The 23,424-nt window shown below is 32.9% G+C and overlaps 1 protein-coding gene across 6 annotated transcripts in view; it reads right to left on the reverse strand.

Moving 5' to 3' along the window:
- The window catches only part of RIMS2 (regulating synaptic membrane exocytosis 2), a 418,309-nt gene that overhangs the window by 149,891 nt on the left and 244,994 nt on the right, over positions 1 to 23,424 (reverse strand). For 4 of the 6 annotated variants that reach the window (XM_012723001.1, XM_012722997.1, XM_012722996.1 and 1 more), the window contains 3 exons: positions 21,716 to 21,832; positions 3,712 to 3,891; positions 2,714 to 2,823 (listed from right to left, as the gene is read on the reverse strand). In XM_012723001.1, the coding sequence (XP_012578455.1) occupies positions 2,714 to 2,823; positions 3,712 to 3,891; positions 21,716 to 21,832 (407 nt within the window). Of the gene's footprint in view, positions 1 to 2,713; positions 2,824 to 3,711; positions 3,892 to 14,791; positions 14,858 to 21,715; positions 21,833 to 23,424 lie in introns of all 6 variants that reach the window. The other 2 variants (XM_004679672.2, XM_012722998.1) reach the window with 2 other exon arrangements.

The raw sequence follows: 23,424 nt of genomic DNA on the forward strand, positions 1-23,424 counted from the left end.
ATTTAGAACCATCAAATGATAATCTGTTTTGGGTTATGTAACTAACTTCAGGTAGAATTTGAAGACTACTGAAAAAACACTATGCTAAAATGCTAAAAATTTATGTAGTCTCTACTAAATCTTCATATCAATATTTATTGCTAAATGTTGCTAAAACATTGTTAAGGTTATGAAAGTAAACTAAAATATTCTTTTATTCCATACAGAAAAGGAAAAGGGAGATTTTTGGCTTGCCTCTCATAAGTTTGGGGAAAAATATTGCAATTAGGAATGTGAAAAGAAAATTGATTTTTAACAGATTTTATAGGGAAAAAAACAGATTATAAGGTCGTTTGACAAATTCATTATAAATTTCATCAATCCTAATTATGTCAGTTTTCTTTTATATGTATTGTTTCAAGGAATTGAACTACTGATATCACAAAAGACAACTGCTATACAAGTTATCAAAATTAAATTTTTAAAAATTTGTGACAAACTACTTTGAAATTTTATGCCAAAAAATTATGTGAAAATGAAATTTGAATATTGTGGAGAGGAAAATAAGTTTTTAAAATCTTGGAGAGTAAGTCCAATGCACTGTAATTGATTTGAAGTCTCACAGACTAGAAAGATCATTTTGGTCTGATATGATATGAGATTTTAACACTTGAAGAAAGGTGAGATTCTAACAGAGGAATACAACCAAAAGTAAAAAATTTCAGGAACACAAAAATTTCATACATACCACAGAACTTTCCTTATGAGAGCACTTTCAAAACTGCATGCCTTCTTTTTATGCAAATAACTAAGAACTATAGAAATGCTGCCGAAATTCTTTTATCAGGCAGCATAACAGACTACTAATTACAACATCTAAGTTGTTTAATATCACTGTTTACAGAAAATAGAAAAAAAATGAGATAAAAGTGGATAATTATTCAACTACAATGAACAAGAATACAACTTGTCTCCTATTAAATAAGGCAATAAATATACTACTGGTCAACGGCAATGCCTTTAAAATCGTTACAAAGATGATATAAAAAATAAATTTTAGTACAAACTTATAAGAGTAACAAAATTATTCCAGTGGTACTATAAACACTATTTGCAGTAGTTTTTGGCTTTTAAATAAATACTTTGTGCATTCATTCAACAAGTATTTATTGAGGGACTTAGTGTGTCTGGCACTATTCTATTGCTGGAGTCATCAATGAATAGTCGTTCTTTAAAGTCACAAAGTCAGTTTCAGAATTCTATAGAGGAATTGTTATTGTCCATTAGGATGTGTATGTGACACCCCCATATCACAACTCAGTAGCTTCTTTTGAGTAAGACTGTGTTTGATAATTAAACTGTATATGTTTAACTGGTGTACTGTAAGCAGTCCCAACATGAAAAATGTTGGAAAAACAAACCACCATCACTAATCCTCTTCTAGAAAGTCAAATTTAATAATTAAAATCATCATAATAGAAAATGAAATATATGATAAGTATGATTAGACTAGGTGTACATCCTCAATGATATAAACACAGACTGCAATTGATATTTTTAGTTAAAGTCATCTTGCACAAAGCATACAATTCTGCTTAGATGGCAAACTAAAATTTTTAACAGGGATATTTTACCTAACCATCTAAAAGAAGTTAAACTCTTTGCATTCTTCTATGTCTGAAGCAAATACATTTAACTCCTTGATATAGCCCCAAGTAAAACAAAAGATGAACTTCACCAGAAATTATAAACAAAATAAATTTACTGTACCTAAAAGTCTATACAATGAAGGAACATCAATTGCAGTTGGGTTTATTTTTGCTTACAAAGCCCCCCAAAAGGCTGTCAGCACAAAACAAACCCTCCTTTATGTACAGACCTTCACAAGGTTCTATCTCCTTGACTCCATTGTCTAGGAAAACAAAATAAAAACAAAACAAAAGAGGGAACCAAAGCACAGGGGTTAAAAACAACAGAAATTTCCAAAGGTACAGAATGTATCATCTATTAAAGAAAAGGTAAATGGTGATTTAAATGTAGGGTTTTTTTGTTTTTTTTTTTTTTTTTTGGCAAAGCACATCCAGTTAACAATAAAGGGGCCATTAAAGATGACATTAGAAATTACTAGAATCTATTCATTGCCCATGCGTTTAGAGGTCCTTTATTCAAGAATTTATAGAAAATGGGGAGTATGTTCATCTGTGTGTAAGCAAACAGTGCTTCTTATGCAAAAATTTGAAAATATTAAAATATCAGTACAACATGCATCTTTCTTGGTATATTCATGATTACCTTTTTCTGGTACTCCAGTTTTGAGAAGGATCACCATTGTAGTGCATCAGCTAACCAGTCCTTTGCAGTGTGTGAAAATTGATTTGTCTAGTTACTAATAAACTTTATGTAACTATCAACAATTACATATACTTAATTGTAGCAAAGAAATATCATCCAACTGCTTACTTTAGAGCATTAATTTACTTTTTAAAATGCAATTATTCAAATATGAAAAATGTGCCAGAGTACCAATGGTAGGTATTTTACCTTCAAACATTACAAATTTTAAGTATAACATATACAACATTCATAAATATACTTATAAATTTAACCATTAGCAAATGCAGCAAAAGCATTTGATTAAAAGAAAAAACTAACACAAAGGTAGTAAAAAGAAATCTTGATTCACCTTAGCTTCCATGTGTATTTCCTATATGAAATAATTAGAAATAAAACTTACTTCTCTCCAATGTTCCCTTTGGTGGAAGTTGCGGAAGCTGCCGACCCCTTCTTCCTGCCACTGGAGTACTTGATGGGCTTGTCTGGACAGACCCAGTGCGAGGATGTGACCTAAAAGATACATCATTAATATTTAATTTCAGTAGAATGACTTACGTACTTCTAAGATATTTGGTTCATATGATAGCTGTATAAGAGCAATTTAAAAGAGGTTTAGCTGCTGATTAAAAGGTTAAGACAGTAGGACAAAATATGGATATTTGAATGATTATCTAAACTTTTATGTAAATATGTACACACACACAGATACATGCACACAAAATCCTAAGTAAAATCCATGGAATTACTAACATAAATTAGTATTCTATCCATATGAAAGCAAGAGGAGACATTTGTATCTCAAAAATGATAATAATAAAAAGTAATGCTTGCTTTATATTTCTTTCTACCAGATTTCGATGCTAACCTCTTTCCCTTGAATCACAAAGATTTTTACTCAGGTTTTTATTAGTTATCCCTTTACTAGAAAATGTCATGTGAAATTACATATAAAACCTTCAATTCAAAATTCAGCTAGCAAAGACATCAGTTAAAATGTGATATTAGTAGTGATAGAAAGAAACCAAATATTTAGTTTTATTCATTGTCGTCATGATGATTATTTTAAAAGTGATGTCTAATGGACACAAACAATTTCTCATTCTGTAGGAGAAGAACATGATAGTTATGAGGTGCATTATGCAGGGATTTACCCAGGACTCCTGATACATGAGAAACCACAAACAAATGTAGTCAGGACAGTTAATAAACGAGTTACAATGGCAGTCACACACTATTATATCCACTGAATATAAATAGTGTGCTTACACTGAAAGGGTTAGTATTGCGTGTTACTAGTGATCAGCCAAGGATGAGAGAAGAGACCATTTAGCTGCTGGGAAAATAAAATGGTGCACTGGTGGGGCAAAGGGGAGTTAGTCTGATTGATTTATCTTTCACCTCGATAAGGCAGGTGAAGGAGGGGCAGATCTTCCAGTCATTAATGAAGGCATCGACCTCATGAGGTTTGTGTCAGGACGCTCAGTGGATCTGGAGCGGGTGGTGGTCCGCTCTAGAAGAGGCCGCTGTTCTGTTGATCTGGATCTGTGATATGGCTGTCTATCTGCTGCTTCACAATCCCTGAAACGTTAGTCAAAAAGCAGCTCAGTTGATCTTTAGTGCCCTTCTGCTATTTGGTTATGATTCATCAAAATGATTTTGAAAAGGTAATGTTTAAAAGTATTGAGTATGTAAAGATTTGCTGTACCAACATTTCCTTTTGAGCAAATTCTCACTAAATTTAAGAATGGCTAAGAAAAAAAAAATCTGTCTTTAATTGCAATTCCCAGTGAAAACAATAGGAGTTGCTCAGTTATCGATGACAAACAACACTGCCTGCCTTCCAAAATGAATTCTCTAAATACAAATGTGAAATATGTAAATTAGTCTATCTCTACAAAACATGGTTACTGGCCCTAACATTTCCAGAACAGTGAAAGAAGCCATCTTACCACTAATTCCCTAAAGCTTTGTGTTAGTACACCCACAAAAATCTACAAAGACTTTCATCACAATCACAATTAACTTGTAGCCCTGAACATTCAATCAGAAGAATCAGAACAAGAAAAATTGTGTTCAGACAACTTGCTAATCAGTCACTCTATGCAGTCTATTTAAGTGCACTTTAGCAATGCTAAGCAATTGAATTCAGAATGCATATTGACTGAAATAATCATGTTCTAAAATAAGATCTCTTTGAGCACAAATAAATCTAATACCAAAACTTAATCCTCTTGGAAGGATACTTAAGTTTAAGTGACCAAACATTGATTTTTGTATCTCTGGGGTCTAGTATAATGCTCTTACATCTAACATGTGATCAATAATTTTTTTATACTAGTTATAGATCTAGAACTCCAAAGCAATGCATACTCCAAAGAGTACTTCAAATCAAATTACCTACCCACCTAAGTGTAATCACAGAAATGGAAATGGAAATATAAGCAGTAAATCAAGCATTAGTCTCCCTTAAGTCTAATATATCAAGAACTTCCACCTTACCTATAAATTCTCAGTCTTATTTTTTGATAATGAAAAATGCTGGCAAATAAAAAAAATTAGAAAATAAAGAACACAATTTCCCAAATATATTTAATTATATGGCATGCAATTTTGGACTAGTAGACATATTAGATAACTTTAGGAAGTGAATACTAGGTTTATTCTATTTCATATCTCATGATTATTTCATTTCAGGTCTCATGATTATTCCATTTCATATCTCATTATATTGCATTTTAAATAAAAGGGGTAACACCTATGTCAAATAATTTTTAAACATTTTTATGTCTAGGTGTAGGAAAGTGATTAATTTCCTATGATAAGTTTGGTACTTTATGTAAGTATATCCAGAATACATCAAAAAGCTGAGATTAAATATAATACATATATAATAATCGATTACAAAATCAAAGAGAGAAATGAAGGCAAACTGATAATGTGAAAACTAATTCTACTTTTGTTCCTAAGAAACAATTTTAGAGTGAACGCTTTTCATTAGAAACAAATGGACTCAATAGTTTGTTAAATGCATGTAAGGTACATCTCTTTGAATAGCTTCACAACAGATAAACAAAATCAAAGGTATATATCTTAGATTCCTAAAACCTATGTTGTAGATATGAATCCTTACAATATTTCTAGGTTTCTTATTACCTAAAGTTAGTAAGCTTATGCTTACTAACTTTTGTTTTGTTACTTATGCTGTAACAAAACATTGTGGAAAATCTATAGTGATCCCAATAGAAAGTTAGTCTAAAGTTTCATGTGTTTATCCAAAGTTTTATTTACTGTGATTCTATCAAGCATTTTTGCAAGAGGAAAAAGAAATACTAGGGTACATAATTTCACTCCTTTGACATGTTATCTCAATAATTGTTATTTTAATAATTGAAACATTTGATTGTGGTAAAATACAGAGAATTATTTCACATGTGTTCTTGTGCTCTATCTCCTTAAAAACATACTACATAATATTTACAAAGCAAACAAGTCACCTCTTGGGAGCCATCCCTTAAAAAAAAAATCCCTAGGAAAAGGTTTTTTTGAAGACTATACAGTGACTATTTTAAGCTGTAGTTATTTTTTCCTCTCCACAAATAATGAGTTACACATGATTTCTTTTTGCAAAAATTAAAATTGGTTAATAAATGAAAAATAGTAAGAACCATAGTAGAATCACACATTTTGGGTAATACAGTAAACTGACTAAAAGCAGAAGCATTATTTATACTTTTGATATTTTGAGGATTTTATTAAACATAAAATATCTAGAGATTTTCTGAACAACTATATAATTGAAGTGGTAAATATATCCTAAAATTTTTAATGAAACATTTTAGGGTAATTAATTTAGCAAATACATATTATGACTCAAATCTATAAATTCCATGCTCACCAGAATGTACAAGATAGTTTAATTTTTCTAGAAGTAGAATTTATACTACTTCAGCATTGCTTATAAGGTTCAGAGAATTACAAAACACAAAATAATTGCCATGGAAATTATGATAAATAAGCAAGAGTATTGTTCACAAATAGGAAATTAATGTTTTATTACTATGTGACAGCAAAATAGCATATTCCTACAGAACATTTTTGTTCAGTTAAATGTAAATTATTCATATTAAAAGTAAATTAGCTTATTAAAAAATACTAGCAATATCTAGAATCAAATGAGTTAATGTGTCTAAAATGTTAAAATAGTAATATATTGAGATAAAATAAGGCACCTTAATATAGAAAAATATATTACTCTTACTTATAACCCTATTTAGAAGTCTTTTTTTTAAATGATCACTATTGAAAATAACATGAAAATTAAATATCTCAACTTCCCCAGGAAAATTTGTGACAAATACAATACATAATAATAGACATGTTATAAACAGGTAACACAGAAACATGTAAGACATAAATGTCCAGAAGATATTTTGAGGATTTTATTAAATATAATTGGCATTGTTATTTAGTTTTTATTGCAAAATAACAGAAACAAAGCCACAACTGAACAGGATTTTTTTTAACTAAGCAATAATTAACATGCTACAAATTAATACATCTTTAAGCTATATATTTTGAAAATCCTGAGATGATGTAATTACCACCTTCTACCTATAAACTTCTTATCTATTAAGCAGTTTTCATTTTTCACTGGGTGTTCAGGTTTAGTAACACTTTGTCAACTGTCAACCAAGGTACTGGACCTATGTTTTACTTCCCAGGGCCTCAAAGATTCTATAAAGCAGACATTTTAAAGATGTCCTCTACAGGATTGAATATGCACTGTCTGCATTAAAATGTAATGAGGCAGGATCCTTATATTTGAACACTATGTTCAAGTTTCGCTGATCAACTCTGAACAACTTATTAACCTTCTTTTGGATTGTTTTATATGGATAATGGAATGTTTACAGTACAAATTCCTCATAGACATGACTGCCTGCTGCCTTAACCACCACCTTGACTAATCTGCCAAACAGAGTCCAACAGAACAAGAAGTATGCACATTTTCAAGCATAATTCTATTTGTGTCAGTCAAAACTGATGGCAGGATGTACAATATTCAATAAAAAGGTACCAGAAACACCAGAAAGCAAGAAAAACTTTCATTGTCCAGAAAAAAAAACACGGAGCCAGACTCAGAGATGATACAGTTGTTGGAACCATTGGATAAGAAACTTAAAAATGACTGACATGTTGAAGACTCAAGTATAAAAAGATGGCTGACATATATGAAGAAGAGCTATTTCAGCAGCTAGGTGAAGATCAGAAACAAGAGTCAAATGGGAGACCTGCTGTGGAGAAAAGACACAACATTCTATGAGGCCCTGGGCTGGGATGAACAGCAGAGAAGATGGAGATGCCCTGTGGCAGCACCTAGAATCCCATGCACAGGCTCACAAGAACTTAATTTAGTTGTTATAGGGCTGTGACAGATGAGCATGTTAGGGTAATATCTAGACCAGCACACAGTTAAGCTAACTGACTACACAACTTACTGTAGTGTGTTTAAAATCCGATAAAGGGACATTATGATCAAGACAAGATGCATCATGATGGCATTGTGCAAAAGTGGCCTGTGGAAATTTTAAATACGTTTTTCAGCAGACTTATAAAACTCTTTTAAGTTCCATTAGTTAGACCATTCATTCAATGTGCAACAGACACCTATTCATTGTAGAGTGAACTATTCTTTGATAATCTATGGACCGACTTAATACAAGTTTGTAAGAAAGGACCATGTTTGGAAAAGCATGTCCAGACCACACCTTGAGGTTTATTCATGTTCAATGTATATGGCTGAGATGAGGGGGAAAAGTTCAAAGGGAAATACTAGAGATAAAAGAATATGGCAAAATGTTGGTTAGAAAATTAGCTTGCAGTCAGTTAGTGAAGATCTTAAATACCTAAGAATTTAATTTTCAATGAACATGACCAACAGTTCCTGGAAAAAGGTGATTTTTAGGTAATGAGTTAAAAGTTTACTTCAGCAGTAATATATGGGGGAACTGAGTAAGAAAAGTGACAAAAACAGAGAAGATAAATGAAAAACAAATAACAACAAAAAGCCCTGTAAAATATACAATAAAATACACAGTACACAGACTATAAATAGTAAAAGAATGATACAAAGAGAATGTTAGAGATATAAGGAATCTCAGAAACAATGTAATTCAATATCTTGTTTTAAAAAGAAACAAATTAAGGATCACAGAAACTTGGATAGTCATGCAATTCTGCATTTTCAGAGCCAAAACTGAACTGAGATTCTTCATTTTAAAGTCTGTTAGTTTCACTAGATGGTGAATTTGTTGATAGCTCAGATGTTATCTTTCTCTCAATAATATATGACAAATGACCATATAAATTAAAAGTAGAAATGAAAGAAAAAACCTGAAATTCCTAGATACCAAAATAAAATGATAATTACAGAAATATAAGTTATTTGGGAAGAATGATAGTATCTTTAGATAGGGACTTAGATTTGTGAGCTGTTACAAAATACTCTTGCACAGATGTGAACTAATGAATTTTGGCCTTAAGAGAGTGAACTGTTCTGGAGATAGAATTTGAGAAATCATTGTATGGTTCTAATATGCTGCTACTCATTGACTCATTCATTCTTTCAATACACATTATTACGTTTATATTAGTACCAGGCACTACACTATGTGTTGGGGACCGAGGCAGGCATCTGGCGTCTGTCAGCAGCCATAAAAAGGTGAAATGGAGTCCGGATAGAGAAAAACATCTGGGTTGCAAAAGGCATGTGGGAAGAACTCCCTTGCCCCCACCTTTTCTTTCTCCTCTTTCTTTTCTCACCCACCTATTATCAAAACACTGCTCCATTCTCGCCCATTTTTGTCCCTCGCGAGAACCATGTTATCAAATACTGCTACATGTCTAGTGTCTATTGGCCTTCTCTCTTCCTGGCATCCCTCTCCTCCTGTATAAAGCTGAGATAAAACCCAATAAAGAGCTCTTTCTTTGTTCTGCTACACGCGTGTGACTGCTTCCTTTGTTCGCCGGACCTGGGGCCCCGACTCTCCGGCCTTGCTGGTCAAGGTCCTCCACAACTATGTATTAGAAGCTTTGGTAAAAACCATAGCAATGACAGCATACAGTATAACATATTTTCAAAAAGTTGAGGACATAAAAAATATGAAGGAGATAGAAGAGTAGTGAAGGTAGAGTATCAAGTTAGGCCTGTATTAGAGAGGTTAAAAAAAGAGGTGATAATAATGCAGATGCAAAGAGCCAAGAAGCACAAATATGTATAAATTATTTGGCAATAATGACCATGGAAAAGATTAAGATAAAGGGTTGTAGGCAGTGACCAAATTGTAAAAGGATACAGTTTAGGAACTGATTTAAAAAAAGTGGAGGAAAGAAATGTACAAATACATAGTCAAGAAGCAACACTTTGTTTTGAGAGAGAGAGAGAGAAAAGAGGGAGAGAGAGGGATCATTTTTAAGGGATCCTGTAGGTATGGCACAATAGAATGGAGGACTTATTAAGGAAATTTCAACAGAAATTTGAAGGGGAACAAAATCATTCAACTAAGAGAGAATGAGATGCAAGAGAAACAAGAAATAATTAATGGCAGAAAATTCCAGAGAAATTGAGAAATCAGTCAGAAACAGAAAAAGAAAATTGTGATAGGGAAGAAAATACCTTCAATGTGAAGAAGTTTGGTAACAATACAAAGAAATAGAACAAAAATGGTAGAGTACAGATGAGCTTCTTGGTGTTGCTCACACTTACTAATGATTCTCATCACCATTTCCCATTCAAGGTATCTCTAAGAAAACATTGTAAATGCTGCACACACAAAGTTCACTTCCCCATAGTCCAGTAGCTTAGTTAACAACTTTTCGGTATTCAGGGTCCTGGTCATGGCTTCAAAACCTTCAATACCACCGTCCACTGCCTCTCTTCAAACTCCATGGCATCCCTGAGCACTACTTCAGACCCCATTAACCCTCCCAGAACCTTACCCAGTTCCACCAAAACAACTTATGATAAACTTTTGGTATTTGAGCTAAACTGTTTCTAATCAAGCCTTTTATCTCTGTGATACTTAGTTAAAAGCAGGTCGTGTTTCTTTCTCTCTACTCTTTGAATGTTTCACCTCTTCTACTGAGTTCTACTATTTTAATTCCCTTTCATTCTTCTAATTGTATATTCAATGATCTTTTAATGGTCAACAAATCTCCTCACATCATCAACTTTTCTACAGAATGCGTTTTGCATAACCCGCCTTAAATGGCATTTAGATCACTTTGCAAAGTCTGATTTCAATGTAGTCTTCACGTGAAGAAGTTACTTTCTTTCATAGTCATAATTCATTTCCATCCTAGATTGGAAAGGTTGATTCCAAAAGACACTTTGGCCATTACTCTCCCCAATTTTACATCCATAGTCCTTTTAATCATACATTATCACCTTTAACCTAGTGCTTATTATGACATTTCGCATTTTCATTCAAATATCTAATATCTGGATTTCCAACCTCCCTCAGAAATTTGTCTTACAAATAATTGCTTCAATCTTATACTCTTAATTACATTCTCACTCTCAGTTACACAATCAAACAATAAAATACAGGTTTTGAAACATGACTTCCAATTTGACATCTTGCTTGCTTCCTTAATAACTTACGTAGTTCCATGTCTCTCATTTATTTTCTTTCTATCTCAATAATTTCCTCTCTCAATATCCAAATTCCAAGACTTAGCAAACATTACTGATTTTAATTATTTCATTTTCTAACCTTTGATTTACTACTTTATATAGTTCAAAGACTTTCTGCTGTCGAGTCAAGGAAAATATATCAATACATATTCAATATCTTAAAGATATAGCCATTTTATCCACCCCCACTTACTTGCAGCTGTCTTGGATTACAGGACCCAGAATGCTTTGAACTAGACTTCCTGAGCAGAAGCTACCAGGGACTAGAGGCAAAGCTGAGCTACAGGGTGAAACTATACAACAAGGCAGGCAGGAAGCCCATTCACTTGTTTCTACTGTCTGACTGGTGTCCTATTCCTGCTAGGAAAGAGACTTGGAGGAGAGACACTTGGAAGACACATGTGGGATGTCTGTCCTTGGGAGACAATGGCAGACATTATCTTGAGTGGCATATCTCCTGTCACAGTTGTCTGAGATCTGCCTTGACCCCTTCTTATGGTTTCCTGCCAGAAGGTACCTTAGATTTCTGGTAAGCTTTTAGGCCTCAGTGGTGGACTGTTTCAGGCTGAGGCTATTTGGCTGGGCATTTGTCCATGAAGGGATGGCTAATTTTCAGAGTTTGCTGTTATTCTTTGTTTGCCTTTGTGCATGAGGGTGGTCAGATTCCACTTAGAACCTGTACCCCTTAACAATTTGGGTTCCTTGGGTATACCACTCGGTCACCTGGTAGCAAGACCAGGGAAATAAATGCCATTTGAAATCTGGTATGGTTAACTAAGACACTTAGCGCCACCTTTTCTGTATTTTTTTTAATGTTCCTCAAGAAAGATATAACTTGGCTCATGTAAATGAGTTAGAGATAATGGGGATAATGAAAATCTATTCTGAAATACAAATAAAATTTCTGTATATTTGAAATTTCATCAAATAAAGAACAATACAACAACAAACTAATTATGAGTATTCCTGAGAATACCTTCCAACAAGATTCAATGTAAATGAGGAAAAGATGGAGACAATGGGAAAGGCAAAGAGGCCAAGTGAAGGGCGATCCTTGTTGAGATAAGTGAGGTAGAAGTAACTGAATGACAGAACAAGGAAGAAATGGGTAGTTCCGCTTCAGCAGTGGAATATCTGAAGTAAGAGTTCAAAAAAGGAGATTAATTTCAACAGTGGTCAGATGTGAGCAACTGCCTGAAGGAGAAATGGGGATGAAATTCATCATTGCCAAGCTTAGGAAATGAGTGGGTGCTGAATAGGTCATTCAGGCAAAGACTGGTGCCAGGAAAACAAGTTGCTGGCAGGAATTATGATGAAGAGGGAGGTTAAGCTAAGTGTTAAAATCTCCATGAGTAAAGTAGAACAAAAAGATGTGGACAGATGAAATCAACATTGTAGGGCGCTGGGTGGTCGGGCTCAGTTGCTTTACATAGGGGTCAAATGAAAAAAAAAAAATAGGATGTTATTGTAATAAATACAGGAGCATGGATAGATGACTAGGTAAGCTTTTGCATTTTCAACAATCCTAGAAGTTCACAGTAGGTTGAAGTGAGGCTGGATGGACGGTAACTCAGAAAATTAGCTAAAAGAAGTAAGTGATCAAAGTGACATATATATATACATATATAAAGATAAAGTTCAATTGAAAATTCAGTATAGCATTTGGCTACATCTGTGGGTGTTACATACAAATAGCCTTCAGATATATGTAAGCTACTAAACTAGATAGGTTGGCTCTCAGTTTGAGTAATATATTCATGGATACTAATTTTGTTATTACTGTGCTTTGAAACTGACACAATCATTTATATGTATTGTAGGGGAGCAAATATCTGCCACCAAAAAAGATGTTTTTGTGACAAAAGCTTGACTTAGGGGAGGGACTCAGAAGACTGGGTAGAGGTTGCTTTTGATATTTATATATAAACTTTTCTTTCTAAGGGTACATGCCAGGAAGATCCAGTCCTTTTATTTCTTTTCCTTGCAGAAGGCAGAACCACCTTTGATTTCTACCAGCAAATGTCCTATCTGAATTTATACTTTCTTCTCTAACTTCCTTGTCCTAAGTCATAGATTATTTAATTACTCAGCAATGCTGAGTGTCTCCCATGTATCCATATTATATTAAACATACAGATTATTATTGAACTGCTATGTGACCCTTTTATCAACCTGATGATGGTTTAGTTCGCTGCTAGTCAAGAACTCAGGTTATGGGTTAATTTCCTTTGAAGTATCAAATCAAGGATATAAATATTTTTAAATATAAATTATCAATTTCTTATAAAATCTATTCTAGTGCACTGAGACTCCAGAATTTGAAAAATGTAAGTGAAGGCAAATCTAGCAGTCAGCTACAAAGATGTTAACTCATTTGCTTTAACTGAGTTGCCTAATTGTGTTTTAATATAAATATTAATGATGTTATGTTTCTTGTTTATGTCACCAAAGGAATTAAAAAATGTACACTTCAAGTTAGGAAAATACAAAGTATGAAAATAATACATGGTTTTAACTTACATCAAAATGAAGAATGAAGAAAACACCAGAGGAGACAGAGCAAGTCTATAATCAATAATGTATCATTCATGTCATCTACCTTAAGAAAGGCCTTGACTAACCTATAAGGTCATTTATATAACTACATTTTCACATTTTTACAAGGTAGATGTGAAGTTAAGGCAATCAAAAAAAGTCCAAAAGTAACATGTCAACACTAAATTAAAAAATTTTATACTATTAAAGCAAAGTAATAGGAATTAGAATGCAAAAGAAAATTACATACAGCAATAAATGCTATCCTATAATAAAATTGGAAGGCACTAAATTTCACTTTCATTTACAATAAAACATCATAAAATTCAAATTATTAGGAATATATTAGGTTGATGTTACTTCTTACTTTCCTTCCACATTTACTTACACGAATTCAGTTCTTAGGAATGTATCCCTTGGTTTCATTGTCTTTTTTTCTAACCTCTACTATTATCAACTCTTACTTTTAGCTAAATTAACAGGATAAAAGGGGTCACACTTAAACCAAATCACTTTGAAACAACATAATTCCTTATCTATCATAGTGAATTCACCATCTCATTACCATTGCTGTTCTCTTTTCTTCTTAAAGGACCTCAAAATACTGTCACTAAAGTGCTTCAAATACTCAAATTAAGATAGCCTTGAAAACTACAAACTTTAGAGACTTCCTTTAAATAAAGAGAATGATGGTACAATAGAAATGAGCAAGGATACTCCTATAGATCCAGTATTCTCCATAGATCCAGCATCAGATATTGTGACCAAAGAGTAAATTAACACTGATGGCTGACAAGATAACAAAAAAAGCAATCAGTTTAACCTAAATACTTCACAGACTGATATCTCTACTGCAGAGGGAGATAAGGAAGGTTATTTGATATGCACAATCAATCAAGCATCTAATTGTGAACTCTGCTGTGGAAGGTGGGCTGTCAACTGAAATTAATTTTTTACTATGGTTATTAAGAGTTGATACTTAAGAGTTAACTACAATTTCTTGTGAACTGATTTTTAGAATCATCAAAGAGATACTCCTAGCTCATTAAAAGGATGCTATATTTTTGATTTCTTACTACAACCTGACTTTCGGTATGCTTTACTTTCTACCATTTTATGAGACCATTTCTGGAATTCATTAATAACAATATATGTATACATACAAACAGAAAGATAAGTGAATTATACTGTATCAGTCAACAAGCACATGCAATTCTACAAACAGACTCAATTGTAAGAAAAATATACCTGCCATCTCTGTGATGACGCTCAATGGTCTGACTGTATCTGGAGCGAGGTAGAGTAAGAAAATGACTGCAAGCATGGCAGAAACAAGAACATAAATGAGACTTAGGAAAGAAATGAAAAGGTATAGTTTAATTTTTAAATGTAAGATTCAAAAGAGATAAGCAGATAGTAAGCAAAGCAAATGAAAATTGTTACTAAAAAGCTGTTTTCTTTCTCCAAATGTCCATTATAACACAGCAGTGCTTAAGGTTAAATACAGTTAAGTGTTGTAAAACAATAGACAACAAAAAATAATAAATCAGATTTTAAAAATCATACATCAAAATAAAAGTCTTATCAAAGATTACTCAAACATCTTCAGCACCATCTACAAGATGGTATATAATATAGGCATGTTCCCATTTTATAAGAGAAAAGATGAAAAGAGAAAAACAAAATAACCAGAAAGTTTAGGAAGAAAATAATAGAAGAGGTGACTTCTAATTCTTATTTGACTTCAGAGATTTTAGAATGCCTTCATTTCTTGTTCACTCATTAATAATTAATAATAACTAATAGGACTTTAAAAATTCCATTTGGTAAGGAATAAACTGACTCAAATTATTTTTATTTTTATTTTATTTATTAGGTGTATTGTATGTTACCCATTTCCCCACTTACTATGTTTACTGTATGTTTATTACATGCTACAGGCTTTTTGCTACATTTCATGTCTCAGGATGACCATAATCCATCAAAACAGCACACTGACCTTTTCACCTATCTGAGTCGATTCCCTTCTTTGTATAATGCCAATTGATTTTTTTTTTGTTTTCTTGAAATATTATTGCTTCTTACAACCTTCAATTTTGACAGATTTCATTATGTTTCAGTAAAATATAGAAATCAACCTTGAACTCTATCAACTTCCACATTCACACCTGCTTATAGAGTAAAAGTATATCTTCATTTCTTTTTTCTTTTCTTCTTCATCAAAGGAAGCAATTCTACTTGTAAACCTACTTCCCACATAAATTTGCCTCATTTATTATTGTCTCATGTCCTTCCTTTCTCCAGTGCACTGAATCCTAAAAATAAAATCTTCTCCTGGCTTTCTTAAATCTAAGTCATTGCATCTCATTGACTTTAGTAATAAAACATCTACAATTCTTGCCAACACTTCTTATTCACACTTTAGTTTACTGTCATTTGACTTCTGCTTCTACCATTCTCTTAAATTTACCTGTGATTGCTATTTATGAAATTCTAAAAAAATAAAAAATCCTTTAGCATCCTGTCAATTTCCATCATATTACACTTAATTATAATATTAGATATTGGTTTTCCACCTCTTTTTCCTGGCACTTTCTCCTCTCTTGATTTTTGAAACACTATTCTCTATGGGTATTAAAAAAAAAATCACACTTAACACTTAACTATATGTATGCCAAGAATTACAGGAAAGCTTTGTCTACTTTATTTTATTTATGTCTCTTAACAACTCTTGAAATAGAGTCTGCTATTCCTCCAGAGAATGGGGGCTATGAAGGTCTGTCCACAGCCATATGGTAGGTGTAAGTTGCAGGGTTGGGTTTCAAACTCAGGGTTTTCTTTTCTTTCTAAAGATTTATTTATTTATTCATACAGAATTGGGGTACAGGCCAGAGATGCAGAGGGTGAGAGGATTCACCAGGGACAGAGTGGGGAGCAGAACAGGCAGCTCGACCAAGACACTGCTGAGGGGAGCAGTGGGCGGGTCAGGAGAGGTCTGCCGCGCCATGTGGTCACCTCTGGGGCAGGAGGGAATCGAACTCATGTGGAAGTGGCTTAAGCTTCTTAGTGCAGTGCTTTAACCCACTGCGTCACCAGGGAGGGCCAAACTCAGGGTTTTCTTAACCCCAAATTCAGGTTCTTAACATTTGGTCTCCCACTTGGGTTTCCTTATTCCTTAACTCTCTTTACATTCTATCACCTTCTTTCTGGATAATACTATTTGTGTTTAAAGTGCAAACTCGCTTTCTTAACCTTGATTTTTCTTTGGGTTTCACTGAACATTTCCAGCTGCTTTCTGTCCTCTACACATGGCTGTTTTAGGGTAATACAGATACCACAGGGAAAGAAACCTGCCAAATGGGAGGCTTGATCAGACATTTGGTTATATGGACATCTGGTGCTCCATTTGTGAAATGAGATGGCTGAAGCAGTTGTTTTATAATTTCCCTTTGTAAGCAGAACGTATTTAAATTTTTTTTTTACATAAAACAAACAAACAATTCCCCTACATTACAAAGGACTCTGATTAAATCTCTGATTGGCCTCTGCTGGAATCTACACCATCTGTCCTCCTGTTCTCAGGCCATCAGATTCAGACTGAATTACACCACCGTTTCATGGGTATCACCTTGCAGATAGCAGGACTTTCCAGCCTTCAGAATCATGTGAGCCAACCTCTTGTTTATCTCTTGCTCTCTCTGACCAACTGATTCTGTTTCTTTTTCTCTGGTGAACCCTGTCTGTCTGCTTTTCTATAGCCATATTATCACTTATAATGCAATCTAGTCATGACTGCCCCTTAAAAGGCAGTGGAAATTATATGAATATTTACAAAATGAACCATACTGTTTTACTAAGTCCCTACACTTGATCAAACATTCAAAGATGCATCAAAATTTCTTTGCCCTATTCCCTTGGTGTAACTTAAAAACATGTTATTTACACTTTCCATTACATCATGTTTACTATTCTTTCAAAATTAATAGACATTATAAAATCTAAACAATACTCTCTTGAATATGTACAAGGAATTGAAGTTATATTTAAAACTACATAAACCAATCTGTTTGTATTTTTTAATGAACAGAGGCACATTTCATGTAAAAAAGAAAAAATACCAAAAAAAAAAACACCCAAAAACCTCCACTAAGTTTAAAAAGCAAAAAAAAAAAAAAAAAGTCTAAAATAATCATTTAAAATGTATCACTGTAACTATAATCTAAAAAGGGGACATTCCATGTTCATGTTCCAACCTGCCTCACCTAACAAAGAACAGAACTGAGAGCTGGGAAGGAAGCTAATAGGACTTGGGAAAGAAGACTTTGAGGAGACAACTGGAGCAGATAGATGAAGAAGAAGGTGCTTTGTCTCAGCCTTAGATGTGTACCAGGGACATGAGAGACATGGAAGTGGGTATTTGGAAGAAACAGGGTGAGACACCTGTGGGGAGGCCGACAATGGCGGCATTCATCTTGACCTTTCTGCCCTTTCTAATATTCCCCTCCCAGAACATTAGACTTGGGGCAAGTTTTTGGGCCTCAGTGACCCCACTTTGGACCAACCCCTCCTGGCTGAGCATTTACCTGTGAAGGGAGAGTAAATTTGAGGATTTTATTGGAAATTATTATCTTTCCTCTTCTCTGCTGTACAATTAGTTGACTAAAGTTCTTCTCTACTGAAGGTATTACACACAAAGAGTATGTCTTGTCTGGGTAGCAGAACCTATTTAGAGTGCGCAAGATTTGGGGATCACACACATTCTTCAGCCTGCTAATGTCACTATTCAATGAAATAAACTAGATCACTGGCCCAGTTTCTTAGATGCATAGATTCTTAAGTAACATAACCTTTAAAGACAGAAGAAAATTGTATTTATGATGAATTATCCTTCCATCTACTGAATTAGTTTGAATGTCATTCAAGCAGCCACTGGGCATACAAAAAGACTGCAAAAATGGAGCTAAGATAGTTCTTCCTTCAGTAACCTTTTTTTTGTTTGTTTTTTAAAGATTTATTTTTTTGTATATACAGAGCTAGGTTACAGGCCAGAGACATAGGAGCAGTGAGAGGATTCACCAGAGACAGAGTGGGAAGCAGAACAGGCCAAATGGAGAGGTACACCACTGACGGGAGCAGCAGGTGGGTCAGGAGAGGTCTGCCACACTATGTGGGCAGGGATCAAACTCATGAGGATGTGGCTTTAGCTTCTCAGTGCTGTGCTTTAACCCACTGCACCACCAGGGAGGGCCCAGTAACCTATTTTTTTGAGAGCTAACATTCCACTAAACACAATTTAATACAAAATTTCATGCTGTATCTCATTTTCATATTTACAATTTTATAGCTTCTAAATGTACTTGGTATGATTTAACTACATTAGATTTATCCCTACCAGAGAAATAATGATATCAAAAAGTAGGGGAAATGGAGGAAAAATGGAAGATGTGCCTTAAAATTGTTTTCACCAATATCATACATCCAAATTTCTGAATTACAGGTAAAGAACCTATTTAATTTTCAAAATAGACTAGGGTCTTGACTGATAACAGTGTGAGATATGCAGAGTAGTAAAGACCCATTCATATTATGATAAATAATTCTTTTTATATTACCTATAAGGATATATTATTATCTCCTTCCATTTAAGTTTAACCAAGTCCTATATAGTAATGTTAGATATTGATAGATTAGTTCCCACCCAATGTAGCCAAAGCAAAAGTCATTATCTTCATGTACAACTTTCCAATATGTCCTTAATCGTCCATCTTTCAAACTGTCTTTCTGAATTATATGTGTAAATTCAGAAATATATCTGCCTTAGAATTTTTGCTCACATTCCTGCCTGGATAAGTACATTAATTTTCCAAGGTCCAACTCATGTCTTACCTTCTATACAAAGCTTTAAAAACACACACACACATCTAAATTGACTGTTTTCTTTCTTATCTATAATTGATTACCCATTAAAATGTAAATTATATGTAATCTGAAATAGTTATTTAAAATGTTAAAGGTAAGGCACATTTTTGAATACTGACTATGCAAAGGGAGGCACTGTCATTTAATCTACCCAACAATTCTATAAGGTTGATACTAATTTTATAGATAAGGAAATCAAGTGTCAAAAGGTTCTGTTCCCCCAGAAAAACAGCTAGCAAGTAGTAAAAATCCTAAATTCAATACCAATTACATTTGGCTCTAAATCCTATGAGAAAGAGGAACTTCAGTGATATGTTAGTTTAAAAGTACATAAAAATTACAATTCTTTTGATTAATTCCTTGTGTTACAGAAATACGATTACAAGATAACTCAAAAGTAATAGATTATAAATATTTTATAGTGCTATTTCAGTAAAATTCTACTTAACTTTTTGAAAGGATTTGTTATTTATGATTTGGCAATCTATAGTACTATAAGAGAATAAATGAAACCACATGGATCAATTTCTTCCAAAACTTCTAAAATAACTATCTGAACATTTCTGCTAAGCAGAAAGAGTCATAGTTATAAAGTAGACAGGAAAAGTATGACACTTAAGTTCAGGCTATGTTGGCTGATACCAAGATAGTTAACAAGCATTTACTAGCACACTCTGTTTTCTTAAAACTTAGGGCCATTTATCTTAAAATTTTGATAAAATACTATACCTCAACATGACAGCGACTAAAAAAATAAAGTAAAAGTTTTTGTTTGTGAACATCATGCTAAAAGCTAATTTTATTCTTCTCTGTAAAATTTAGACCACCTTATTGTCAGATAAAAGATATAGTCCATTTTAAAATAAAATAAATTACATAATTGTGAAAGATTTAAAATATCATTTCATGTATTTTCTTACCACTTTCTTAACAAAATTCCAATGAACAAGGAGTTTATGAATTGTTATTTTAAAAATTTCCAGAAATAAACTTACTAAAGACCAAGCAGGCAACAAAAATACTCTTTCTATCCTAAATTCCTTCTAATGATAGTAATATCTTCATTTCACTGTTATTGCATTTAATAAATGCCATTTTCTCTCAGTAGTATTTCAATAACTACCCATCAAGACATGTCACTATTATAATAAAAGTCAATTTTAAAAATAAATTTGATGTTAATACAGAGATTAATTTAATAACTTCCTAATATCTCCTTAGATCTCAGCTACAACAGCCAAAACTTGTTTGCTATTGTTGAAAACTAAGATATTCCCTATCTCATTCTTTGGAAAAGTAAGCTAAAATACTTTTAATTATAAGTTTGAATTGAGTACAATGCCTACATTTAGAAGAATTAAATTTATAAATATGGAAAGCAACTTTTCATTTCAGTTAATTTATAAGCCTCCAAGCATTTTCTAAAATTGATTTGGACTACATACAAAAGGGACTCCTTAGTTGTCTCATTATATCATAATATTTTCTGAATAGTATATTAAGCTTTCCTAAACCTTATCTCAAACCTGTTTGTTAATTTAGGAGAAATATCATAACAGTTACAATTTTCAATATGACCAAACCACAAATAAGAGGCTTAATCAACTTGCTTAACTTTAAAAAGATTAGTAATAATCACTGTAAACATTGTAATATAATAATGTTATTCCCAGATAGGTTCACTGCTAATGGTGCAAATTCAGAGAATTGCTCCAAACACACACAGCAATCAACAAGCATGATTCTTTAAGATGCTTAAAAGGTTCCTAAGAGCCATGAGGAAAAACTTCATGAGTCAGTCCTTGTATTTGTCTTGTTATAACACCTTTATATATGTAAAAGTATTTCATTAGTTTTGCTGAAGAGTACAAAAGACTTCCAAGTCTATTCTCATGAATTTTATATATAATAACTGGTTATAATGTTAGAAACAGTAACACATATTGTTTTATAGCTATATCATATTAGCCTCACATGCAAATTCACTAATAACTGGTATAATTTAACAAAGAACCAAAATTGCAAGGGTAATATGATTTTACTTTTTTCTTACCAAAGAAAAGACAGCTTTTGTTTTAAGTATTTATTTATTTATTTTTTATTGATTGGTAGTCATAGAATGAAGGTAGATGTGAAGGTTTTAGAAACTAAGATAATAAATCCCCAAATTCTGGAAGAACACATTTTAGGGTAACACTTTCTTCTTGAAAGCAGCAGCTATAATAAGGTCTAATAGTATTTAGTTATCTTTACCTGTCTCTGTCTGGAGAATAATGGTCATCCATGACACGATGTCTATCCATTCGGCTAATTGTGTTATAATGTCCAGGAGTGGAGCGTGTCCCCCGAAGTCCCTGTTCCACATTCCGACTGAAATAACAAGATCCATCAAATATCTTATAAATTGTAATCATATGCTACATTAAGAAATCTGTTTTATTAATAGTTAAAGACAAAAATCACTGTAATAACAAGACCAACAAACCTGAACGTCTAGTTAATGGTACCGATTTCTACTAGAGACTGAGAGTTTCATTACTGCTCTAACAGAGATATGCTATAAAATTAAGCTAGAATCAATGGGGATAGAAATAAGGACTTGAAACTAGTAAAATAGGTCCCTAGGTCTTTAGTAGTGATTTCAATAACAATGGAATATAGAAGGATAGATTTGTGCATAGGAAATGATTTCAGCATGTTGCTTAGAGACAGACTATTAGCCGATTTTGTTTTAGGGATAATGATTGTAATTTGATTTTCAAAATCTAAATTGAAATTTTATAATTGATAAAAGATGATTTATTTCTAAGCTACCATGCTTAGTCTCAATTCTACTTAGTTCATTTTCATGATAGAAAAAAACTATTTGCTTGTTCATTTATTTATTGCCTTTCTTTAAAATCGAGATGATACTCGTTTACAATGCTGTCTGTGATTCAGAGGTATAGTACTACTACTCTATAAGTAAGTTCTTAGTATGACTTTCCTATTATGTGCAGCTGAATCTAATATAAACCTATACATGTTTTCTATTGGCCTATTGAGATAATCTTTCCTAGGTAAAATTCAAGACTTCCTCTTTTTTACATGAATAACAACTTAATTTATTCAAGTTACAAATTCAAAATGTAATTGGAGACTAAATTTCAGATTAAAAATCTTATTATATTGATAAGTCTATCACATCTAACTGAGTACTTTTCAAATTGATTTTAGTAATTTTGGTCTGACTTACAAACTTAGTTAATTAAAATGCAATCAAACATTTTAAATTATGTTTCTAAATTTAATGTAATTGCTTTTTTAAAATTACTTCAATTGTCTAAATTATATGAAAGTTCTAAGTGTTGAATGTGCTTATAAGTTAAATAACTGTCCCTGGGACAGTTTATACCATGTATAAAATTAAAATTACATTTAATTAGGTTTCTTAATGAGAATTTTAAGTCTAAAACTAACTTGATTATTCACTTAAAATAGGAGTTATAAGGTTATTATTTAAAATAGGAGTTATAAGGCTATCAGAAGAGTCCAAATTTACTTTGTCATTGTTTAAGTATATAAAATGTGAATTATGCAGGTATTTATTATTAGAAAACATGTTACACATGGGTCTTACTTCATTAAGCCTGCTTGAATATAACTGAATTTAAATAGGCAGTTTTCCACTCTATAAGATGTGAAGCTCCAAGTTTTCTGAGCTGTTTTTCCCACTGCTTGACTATTCCTTTGTATTCTTATTATTTCTAATTTTTAAAAAGATTTTTATTTACTTATGTATAAAGAAATGGGGCACAGGCCAGATATGCAGGGGTGGGGAGAGGATTTACCAGAGACAGAGTGGGGAGCAGAACAGGCAGATCGAGGAAGTACACTGCTGAGGGGAGCAATGGGTAAGAAAGGAGAGGTCGCCGGGCCATGTGGTCACTTCCAGGTGGGGATGGAATTCGCACTGAAGTGGC

Source organism: Condylura cristata, unplaced genomic scaffold (assembly GCF_000260355.1).
Source record: "Condylura cristata isolate star-nosed mole 26May11 unplaced genomic scaffold, ConCri1.0 scaffold00009, whole genome shotgun sequence".
Classification (NCBI taxonomy): domain Eukaryota; kingdom Metazoa; phylum Chordata; class Mammalia; order Eulipotyphla; family Talpidae; genus Condylura; species Condylura cristata.